Raw genomic sequence first — 11319 nt, forward strand, 5'->3', positions numbered from 1 at the left:
GTTTTTTAGAACCTCTTTTGTTTCGCCTGTTTATCACACAGCTCTGCTTTTTCAGGGCTAGGGTCCATTTGTCGGCTGTTGTTTGTTCTTTGGTCCGTTATTGTTTTTCAGCCAATACCGTGAGCCGCTCTAAGAGTTGCATGGTGCCCCTAATTTTAGGGCGATCGTCAAATATTTCTTCTTTAACAAATAGATTCCATTTTCCCGGTGCTTCGGTTGTACCCTGATGACGCACAGAAGACGTTAAAACGTGGTGAGAACAAAGAAGTACGCTACGAGCCGCAAATGAGTAGCGTGACTGATGTTCGTCCGCGTTTTGACGTCCTTTGTACGATATTGGAGTACAGAGCCACGGCAAAATGAAATCTATTTGCCCAGTCAAAAACTTTCGAGCAAACTTTTAGACTACTACACAAACGCAATTGTGACCCGCCATTAGAGTTTAATCCAAGAGAATTTCACAAATATCTTTTTCAAAACTAACTCTTTTTTCCAGAAGGAATTTCTGACCACAAAATACTAGAACATGTCAATCGCTTCACTGCGATTTGTGTTACATTACTCGCCATTGCAGAATTTGTATCAGCGAAATATTTGGAGAAATATTTCCACCTTTTAACGTCACACTAAAAGTTCTAGCTTTTTTTTTAGCCTGGAACGGTCTTTTTCGAATTTTTCATCGGGAAATATTGCTTTCGTGCGAAACTTTGCCTTTGTTTGTCGGTAACTCGCCAAAACAGTAAAGCAAAACTTTGTAGACCAGTCACTCTGGCAGGACTCTTGACTCAGATCCCGTGCTCCGGTCACGCCCTTCGATGAGGTCTTTCGTGCGTCTATGCTCTGACCACAAATTTCCGCTACACCAATCAAAACGCGAGTTTTACTGTTCATTGTATGATCTAAATACATAATGACGTGCACCTTAAAAAAAACTGTTTAAAAACCCCCTCCCTTCACTAAGAGTCCACCCGTTTCCGGTCAAATTGATTGATGAGGTTAACAAATCTTATTAAACAGTTTACAAAAGTGCCGTCAATGTTAAATAAAAATACCTCGTGTACCACCCATTTGCTGCAGATTAAGCCTATCAGTTTTCTTTTAATGAAAAATAAACAATTAAACCCGAACTCCATATATGCAACAGCTTATAATTTAAATCATGCATGCTTCTGTGGAAGCAAACAGTTCAGGTGGTTTCATAAGTTCCGCCAAAAATGTAGTTTGAAGTCATGAACGCCTCCGTTTGTGTACGTCACTAGGGATTTAGTTTCGTGTACGCAAGTCAAAAGATCAGATCTGAGATCAAGCCAATAAAAGAGAAGTCCCATATCGTGAACCAGCAAAGCTTTGTTTAACATATTTTTCAGTGTAGTCTGCGTGATGCGGATTATGTTTGCTTTACATGCCGACACCTTTATCAACGCGTATTAAACAACATAAAGGATCTACGATCGGGAATCACGTCAAAGAGCAACATGGGAGAGAAACAATATTGCACTAGGATTCAAGATCATGCGGAAATGCCTGAGCAAACTTGACTGTCTAATTTCCAGATGCGTTTTTATAAAAGACATAAGGCCAATACTACAAACAGTCTGACTGAATCCACTTAAAGCGCTAATTATTTTGATATTTACCCCTCATTCTTTTAGTTATTCCTTTGTACTCTTTAGAGTTTTGTCACTTTCATTTTGTAATGTTTAGGGCCAGTTATTTAAACAAAGTTTAACTTAGGCCTTGGCTTGAGACAATCAATAGGCCTCCAAATCTCTTTATAAGTATTTTATTTTAAGTAGATAAATAGCATTCTTGTCTGGGATGCAAGCTTTCTTGCTACCGTCAGCAGTAGCTAATGTTTGCAGCTAATGTGGCAAAATTAAAAACGGTTTAGAATGTAGTTTTATTAAACACCTTCTGAGCCATCTTTTAATAACTGACCCTTAGTGTTTACATATTTTATCTCTTTTGTCGATTTTAGCATTCCAATGTTTTAAATTTTAGCTGTATAAGCTAATTTTTAATCGCTTTTTTATAACTTGAAAAGGACCTCAGGGAGGTCGAAACGACTTGTTTCTTTTTATCGCTAGTTTTTATCGTCAAATGCCTATCGAAGAAACTTGTTATAAGAATGTTTTGTTCAGTTCGGTTGTTAAAGCAAAAATTACACAGGAAGTTAAAACACTGTTTGCTTTAAAGAGCTTTCAATTTTAGTTTCAAGTTCCTGTTTCAACACAAAATTATACAAAGAACAGCAATGATAATTGCAGCTTAACGACCTTTATTTCCCGCGTCCTTTAAGTGACTCACTTTTTGTTAATAGCTCAAGACAGAGTTAATAAAAGGCACGTGTTCTGAAGCCTGTCACACTCCTTTGTTATATGTTTTTGTTTGTTTTTTGGCCCTTGACCGTACACAAACCACAATTTAAAGAGTGTTGGGGCAACTAACCAATAGAAACGTTCGTGTTAAGATATTCAACTGTACTGTGGACTTTAAAACAAAGGATTGTGCGTGGTCATGGCCCTTCCAATATAAATTATTGCAGCACCATTGTTTTTATAACAAGGTATTATAACCAGTCCCTCAATTACCTATGCTCAAATAAACCGTATGTTGAGAATTGAAAGCGCACAATTTACCCAGTGTAAGCAAATTTTATCATGTAATAAACAATGCCCCGGATAGAGCCAATCAGCATTAGTTTACGTACACGAAATTTTTTTAAACTTTGATAAACTTTTTACTCATCTATTCTCGATGAGTGACTCATCGAGAATAGAAACGAAAGTTTACTGGACCGGGAATAATTTTTGGTTTTGCCACCGTTGATTGTGCATTTCTTTGACAACACATTCTGACACACAGCGAAAGTCTGAGAATATGTCTTCTTTCACTCGCATGGATTGTTCAAACACAGCTTTTCCCGTGTTTGTACTAACAGTTTGCGCTGTCTTTTCGTCTCATGTCGATGCAAATCTTTTGGATCCAAGTCTTATCATGCAAGAGCTACGGACCTTTGCCAATGATGCTCTCGGAGTGGACGAACTTCAGGTAAGATACACAACTTTACTTCCGTCGTCCGCAGCCTGTCAAATCTCAAAACACGCGTTCAAGTTACCTTGAAAAGTTACCAATCCTGTCTTTTACCGATGAACAGACAATGACGCAGTTTTTTTTGGAAAGGTAGCTACGTAGTTTAATTTGGTCGCATAAACTACGTAAACCACTTCCGTGATAATCATGTTTGAGGTCTACTCTTTCGTTCCGGGCTTAAAACTGCTGTTCTGCGCTTTTGGTGCAACAACATTGCACGTTTTGCTGCAAATAACTGGACAACTGAAACTTTCTTTCAGGTCGTGGTTAACTAAAATCACGTCAGTGGAATTCCATTTTCAAACTCATTAATAATTCATCAAGAGAAAACAAAGAAAATCACTACCGTGACTGTGGGTGGATATGTGATCCTAATTACCATAACATTTTGCCAACTTTAGCCTTGAATTTCTCCAAGAATTATTGATCATTTGAGAAGCCATATCAAACACTCGAAAGTGTGACTGTTTCATCAGATATCCAAACACCTCGAAGTCGTTTGCGCCTCATTTTTTCAACCTACTTCTCAGTGTTTGGATATCTGATGAAACACTTCCTCGTGTTTGATATATTACTTCATGATTCGAAATACTTCCCCCGCGAAAGATGAAAGGGATTGCTTACGTATCTGTGTTAAGATTGTTTAATTTCCCTTTGTTAGCCAAGCGGGTCTTGGACATTTCATGCATTGGCTTGCACGTATGTCCCCCTTTTTCGTAAAAGTATGCCAAAATGTAAAAAAAAATAACGGTTCTGCAGCTTGGCTTACCTTTTATCTTGTGCTTTTTAGCTGATAAATATCGTAATCATTATCGGCCAAAATAACTGCACACGATTTATGGAGGCAGAGTCTCTGGTGGTGCGATACAAGACCACATCCTTAATCGCATCCCACTTCAAATCAAAGGTTCTTATGAGCAACTCGAGAATTAGAGGATATATCATATAAATTTGGTTGCTATAAGCCGAACTTAGCCATACAATAATTTGGGAGCTTAGAGCATGCAATTTCTTGTGACGGACAGCGACCGCTGGATTTCGGGAAAGTGTTGGAGTAAATCGCTATTACAGGAACAGAGTGCAATTTACAGGACAAAAAAAATCAATACTCCCAGTTTGGCCTTGATTAGTTAGCTTTTTTAATTATGCAATAAAATACACTACTTACGAATCACGAATTGCCAAAAAAAAAAAAATTTGAACGACTGCGCTGAAATTTCATTCTCGCGTTACATGGGTGAATTTGAACCTCGATCTCGAGAGGACACGTTTGTTCGTTTATCACTGAGATTTTTCACCACATTTTTCAGGCACTGTTGGAGATGCTTGTGAAGGTAAAAATTGACCCAGTTGCCTGGTTTTGTGTTTCTTTGTTTAACTTTCAGGTATATTTTAATCGTCTTAAGTACGACAAGCGAAAACTTGACGGAAAAACAATTACCTCTGGGCTTGCTGAAAAGCTAAAAGACAAGTTTAAAATACGATTTGGTGTGACCGAACGTCTGAAAAGGGCTGTTGAGGCCTCATATGCCAGCCCTTTGAATCATACAACGGTAAAAGAATGCTGTAAAGTCGATAAATCGACTCTGGTATACGATAAAAGATTCCGATCCAAAGCTGACCTGAACAACATCTGCTTGAAGATCTCTGGAAGTGCTGCGCCCAATCCTACCTACTTAGATAACGAGGCGGTTCTGAAAGAAATGAAAGACACCATTAAAAAGTATCCTTTCCTGAAGTGGCAGTACTTTGGATCTGAAGAAGGTGTCATGACAATATTTCCAGTGTACGATGATAAAGATGCGTGCCCCAAATACGATCCTCGATTCAGACCATATTACGTAGAAACAGCCACACCAGAAGCTAAGGATGTGGTACTAGTTATCGACACAAGCGCGTCCATGATAGCCGAAAAAAGAACCCTCGCCATAGAATCTGCAAAAACAGTGTTGGACACCATGAATCCAAAAGACAAGGTGAGTGTGTTTACTCTACATAGATCGAGGAGTTAAAGGACTGAATCTGATGGTGTTGTTGTTAATGTATGAAAAATCTAGTTTGGGAACGTAGCATTGGTTGTTTGGCTCTTAAAATGTTGCCATATACATATACCTTGTTGTGCAAAGCTAACAGGGCAATTGCAACCAATCAACTAATCAATTATTCATTCAATCAACCATTCATTCAGTCAGGCAGTTAATCAATCATCAATCAATCAATTAATCAATCAATCAATCAATCAATCAATTATTCATCCATTCCTTCATTCAGTCAGTCAATCAGGCAGTCAATCAATCAATCAATCAATCAATCAATCAATCAAGTGATCAATCATTCAGTCAGCCAGTCCGTTATTCAATCATTTAATCAACCAGTCTAACTTAATTTAGAACTAAAAAGATTTGGAAAAGAGCTAGTCAAACTACCACTACATGTAGGACGCTCCAAGTGAGTCAAGCCTTCCGTGCTAAGACCGCCTGTTTTCGGCATGGGTGACCTTTCTTCCGCCATCTTGACTCAGCTTGCGTAGTGCGATTGTCCAAGAGCTTCCGCCCCCCATTTCTCTCCGCACATGCGGCCTTACCCCGTTCACGGAAACGCCGCAGTGCGGGACATTCGCAGGTCATGCCCCTCTCGTACTCGGAAACTTAGGATCGGCCGACCTCGAGGATGAGACTCAGATGCTGTCTCGCTGAAGAGGGCCATCTTGGGTAGCCGGTTATTCGGCAGTCCAAACCACCTGATCAGAAGCCGCCTGATAGCGAGAATTTTGTACATGCTGGGACATCTAAATCGTCGCAAGATCTCGGCATTTGACACTATCTCTCCCGCTGACCCCCAGGATGCGTTTCTCAGATGGAAAGTGTTAAGTCTGGTGATATGCTTCGCGTAGATTGACCACGGTGCGGATCCGTACAATAGCGTTGATAGTACGCACGCATTGTAGCCTGCAATATTTGTCGCCAACCTTAGCTACAGGTTCTCCCAGACCCGCTTTTACAGTTTTCCGAGGCAGCTAGCAGCACAATAGATGCGTCTGTTGAGTTCTTGCCTCTATATCTACACTTTTTGTGGCGAAAAATCACAGGCTCTTCAGTTGCTTGTTGTCTTCTCTCTGATCTTAAACCGTGACCAGAAACAGTACATGGAGAGGCGAAGGGGTCAAACAAAGCTTACAGGCCCTTGGATTTGTGAGCGACCAGAGCGGCATTGTGAGCAAGGAGCAGATCAGTGACACTAGTGTTTGATCATGTCGTTCGGGCTTGGAGCCGTTGCACATTGAACAGGCTACCCGTCAAAGTGGGTATGCAGGTATACGTGAAGCGTGATTTTCCTGAAGACATGGTACAGGAAGCAGGCGAATTAGATGTTGAAGAGGCAGGGGCCATGATTCAGCAGCCTTCTCAAGCGTGAAGATGACTGAGAATTACTGAGAAAAACCGCCATCGAAAATGACGGGGGCCTGTATGTCATCGTGGAAGGATTTCACGATATTGAGAAGGGTGGATGGGTAGCCAATTCTCTGCAGGACACTACAGATCCCACTTCTGCTCACCGTGTCAAGGGCCTTTGTCAGATCCACGGAGCCCGCTTAACATGGCAAGCTCTTCTCACTGCACTTTTCCCTAAGCTGGCGTAACGTAAAGATCATGTCGACAGTTGAACGGTTTGGTCAGAAACCACACTAGCTCCCAGGGTATATCCGTTCAGCAAGTATCTGCAGTCTTCGAAGGACGATCCTAGCCACGACCTTGCCGAAGACGCTGAGCAGAGAAATGCCTCGGTAAATGTTGTAGTCCGACTTATAACCCTTATTCTTGAGGCTCTGTGGCTCCTACAGGACAGATCTGCTCGGAACGGAAAATAGTTTCAGCCTTCAGCAGGAATGCGTCACTGCTGCCGTTGCCTTTTTGTTGGATAATTCGCTGGTGGTTTTCTGTAGTTCATTTACTATCATTTACTACTAACATTAATGTCAAGGAGATGTTAAGAAAATACATAGGATTTTAATTAAGATGAACGCCAAATTAGTTTTCTGTTAACTTGAAGTCACGCTCTCGAGGGGTTTGCTGCTAAACGTTCCTCTTTCATGTCTTTCTTAAATTATCTCCTTTCTCGTTAAAATTCACCGAAAGACTTCCTCAACTACATTTGTTTCCCATTTTTCCCTAGATTGGTGTTGTGTCATTCAACGACATAGCCTCAACTAATGGAGGTATTGGGGTGAGTCCGTGCTATGGCGAGCGGCTGGCTTTAGCAGTTCCCACGAACAGAAATAGCCTGAAGAAATATGTCAATGGGCTGACTGGACATGGTAAGGCATTAAACATGTTTACTCAACTGTTGATCTTTCTGTTACGATTTATAATTTTAATATCATATATTTTGCTGTTCAATTTTACCTAGTACAGTGGATTCATGTGGTGCGCGTAAAGCAGTTGTTGTAAAATCAAACGAGGGCAGCGTTTACACGGGCGTTGTTTCATTTGTAATCCCATCGATTTCGATGCGGTTAGTTACGCCTTCTGTTTACACTGCGCCGATCGACATTGCTGCAGAAACCGATTTGTTTTGAAAACGCTGTCGAAAGTGGAGTGTTTTCAAAACGATGCGCTTTCATCTGTCGAGTTAAGTGGGATTTAAACCCCATCTGTCTGAAAACGGTTCCTGTATTGGCACGAAATTTGCAATCGTCAATCGTTCCAAGATTTCATTACCGAAGCGCAAGTGCCAAAATCCGGTTAGATCGGCAACCTGTAAACACTCGGAAGCCACGTTCAGGTAACCATAGCAATCTCGTGAACAAACCATCACATTTCTTTTATTTTACAGTTTTTTTTACTATATAGTCGCCTTTAATATGCACCACATTCTTTTTTTGCTCTTCTCAGGTAACTCCATCTATCAAAAGGGTTTTGAAAAGGCATGTGCACTGCTAAAAGCCTCTGCTTCAGAAGAACCTAACAAAAACAAGAAAAGGGTAATTTTATTTCTGACAGATGGCGAGCCTTCGGACAAAAACGTGTCATTGATCTTCAAGACCATAAGAGACTGTAATTTAGAACTCAACAACTCTGTCATAATTTTCACGTATGGAATCGGCACAGTTAACAAGGAAATCCTCATAGATATTGCCATTCAGAACACAACAAAATATGGCTTCCCCCCAGATAAACGTCTTGGGGATATTACGGTAAAGTATATTGTGTTTTCAGTTATCCACAAAGCACGTCCCTTCGATACAACATCACCCAAAACAACTTAATGAAGATCAAAGCAATATACAACTTAATATGTAGTTATTCACCGAGATAGAGGGTGTTTGTTCGGGTTCCTGACCAGTGTAACTGATATTGGGATAATCTAAGTTAATACTTACATTATTACACGCTCTTTGCTTTGAGTGTATAGTTTGGAGTCCAAATTTAGATCTTAAGCGGGACAAAATCGTTTCAAATCGCATCACACCTAATTTAAAACGTACGGCTTGGACAAAAGAAAGAATGTCAAAACTTTTCTCATTAGGAATTAAATTCTTTTTGTTTTGCCCTAGGGACATGCAAATAATTTTCTCATGTATTTTCGCTATAAAATGTCATGTTTTTTAGTCGGATCAGATCTTGCTGTTTTTCTCTTGCTGTACGAGTGGAGTTTGGCGGACAAAATAAACACATTTCCTGTTCGTATTTAAGTCTTGTGGACACGGCTTTCTCCGAAGTCGCTGGCAACAGGAATAAGCGAACGTCAACTTGGCCCTCCTCCTCAATGTGTTAAGGGCAGAGCACTAACTGATAATACCCTCCAGATTAAATTGGAATTTGGAAATGTTGGTTTTTGAGGAGAGGGTAAAACCGCAGTACCCGAAAGAAAAAAAAAACGCCCCGGAACAAGGACGAGAACCAACAATACACTCAACCCACATAGGACGCTGAGTCCGGTAATCAAACCCGGGCCACATCCATAGCATTCCTTAGAGATAATAATGCGGGCGTTTGCATTTTTTGATCGTTTTTTTTATTTTTTTATTTTTTTTTTTGCTTTCCTTTAGTCAGGAAAATATGCGCACGTAGCTTTAGAAGACTTAAACACGCTGAGAAGTAAAATGGCAACGTACTACAACTTTTTACCATCCGTTCGTCTTGATCGACCAGTGGTCTCCGTTCCGTACATTGATGCAGCTGGATTAGGTCTGTATGAACTTTGCCTGGCTTTCAGTTGAATGTCGTAAAACCAAAACTAAAGTAATAATTCTGGCCTTATATCACAACAGATACAAACAGGCAAATGAACCAATCTAAACTCGAACAAAAAAAAAATATATTACCGGCGCCTAGCGCGGGAAACCGTATTGGTTTGGGTTTTGCTTCTCATTGGTTTAGACAGTAGCGCGAATTTTGCCAATCAATCACAGATCGTTGTGGAGAATACCAATGCAAACGCGAATTTCTTTCGAGAATCAATTGAACATCGCTCTATGTGGTAATGATTTCGTGATACAACACACGTGTTTTATTTACTTTCTAAGAAAACTATTTAGTGCGATTTAGGCAGATATTCAGTAACAGGAAGAATGATGGTATAATGTAATCAGGAAAGCTGCTGTACAACTTAAATTTCCGCAACACCACTTGGCTGCCTGAATCAGCAAAGCCTCAACAGGATTTTACGTAAGAAAACCAAAGTTTAACTGAGTCACAACAAGTCGGTGACGGAACTGTCTTAAGGCCGATTTACACGGTACGACCGCATGCGACAAGCTTACGACAGTCCTACGACACGAATTATTTCGTGTAAATCAAACCTACAACTTGCTTACGACTGTCGTGTACGTCACAAAAAATTTCGTAGGGTTTTAAAACATGTTTTTAAAATCCTACGACAATCGTAGGTATAGGCAATGTTGAGTGACGAGAGTTGTGTGCGATTTTTTGCATGACGCGAGCAGCACGAGCTCTAGAAATCGCATGCCGCGACAGTCGTAAGCAAAAGTTGTACCGTGTAAATCGGCCTTTATGCGCCCACCGACCAACCTCAAGTTAATTACATTTAACAATCAAACATTGCCTTAACGATTCCTTGGTTTTACTTATTCTTTTATTCTAACAGTAAAAACACGATCGGTGCCTTAATATGTATAACTTGGTATTAATTTTCACTAACAGTAAAGCTATTTGAGTCTCATGCCTATGACAAATGGCCACCATGATCAGTTCAAAGAAGGCGTATTTCTTATTACAAAAATGTATTAATTCAGTAAAGTAAGGTAGAACATTTCTTTTTCTTTGTCTTTTAGGGCTTCTTGTGTCAATCACTCTTCCATGTTATGACAGGACAGGAAAGTTCATCGGCGTAGTAGGCACTGATATGAACATTGACGAACTTCTGTCTGACATAACGTTCTTCAATCAAGGTCAAACAACCTACGCTTTCATGATAAGTGGATCGGGAAGGACTATAATACACCCACTCCTACCAGCTCCATGTCACGCGTACGCGGACCCCATTTTTATGGACATAAGAACCCTGGAATCCGATTCTGAGTTCAAGGAGGTGTTTGAGTCGATGACGACGTAAGCATTCACTTGCTAAAACGATTGTAAATTGCAGTCAAATCTCTTATATAAGTTGCTATGGTGATGATTAGGGATGATAATCGGTTATAAGGTAAATTGTTGCCCGGTAAAGTGTGAAAGTAATGATAATTCATGACAATTTATGATCTCTTATGATCTTATGATCTTATGATCTCTTATATGAAATTAACATGTGTAATATGACCAAATGTGGACTCAACATTGAAAACTACAACGTTACAATCATGATAAATTATTTTAATACTTCAGTACGAATCTCCGAGTCCAAGAAAGCGAATACAAAAATACAGTATCAGTCAAATATCCAATAGGATAACTCCACACGCTATTCATAGCAGGCTAAAGCTTTCCTAAAAGTATAATACTCATTCAGATAATTCGCTGCCGATGGTAACTTATTTCACGAAGCAGAGTCTGCTGGCATGGACGCCTCATTACCCGCAAAAGTTCTCTTCGTATTTCCAAAGCCTTTACCTATTGAAGCCTAACTTTCAAATTTGTTTCTTTAAAAAGCCGTGGTACTGGTTCGAAAACCTTCGTAGCCACAAGGTTTTTACCCCGCGGAGGAGAAATGAGCGAGGGAGTCACTGTGAAGCAGTTGAAATCAACTTATTTCTGGTCTCCTGTGGAA

At 40.1% G+C, this 11319-nt stretch overlaps 1 protein-coding gene across 1 annotated transcript in view; it reads left to right on the plus strand.

Annotated features, from left to right (window-relative positions):
• Window positions 1-2537: 2537 nt before the first annotated feature.
• LOC146459186 (VWFA and cache domain-containing protein 1-like) overlaps window positions 2538-11319 on the plus strand; it is a 16701-nt gene continuing 7919 nt past the window's right edge. Inside the window, exons 1-7 of the mRNA XM_085089734.1 lie at window positions 2538-3051; window positions 4479-5069; window positions 7267-7408; window positions 7986-8287; window positions 9143-9281; window positions 10388-10664; window positions 11202-11319. The exon at window positions 11202-11319 is cut by the window's right edge and continues 79 nt beyond it. Of these exons, the coding sequence (XP_084945860.1) occupies window positions 2881-3051; window positions 4479-5069; window positions 7267-7408; window positions 7986-8287; window positions 9143-9281; window positions 10388-10664; window positions 11202-11319 (1740 nt within the window). The 5' untranslated portion in view covers window positions 2538-2880. The remainder of the gene's footprint in view (window positions 3052-4478; window positions 5070-7266; window positions 7409-7985; window positions 8288-9142; window positions 9282-10387; window positions 10665-11201) is intronic.

Source organism: Pavona decussata, unplaced genomic scaffold, assembly GCF_977016875.1.
Source record: "Pavona decussata unplaced genomic scaffold, jaPavDecu1.1 SCAFFOLD_223, whole genome shotgun sequence".
In the NCBI taxonomy this organism is placed as follows: domain Eukaryota; kingdom Metazoa; phylum Cnidaria; class Anthozoa; order Scleractinia; family Agariciidae; genus Pavona; species Pavona decussata.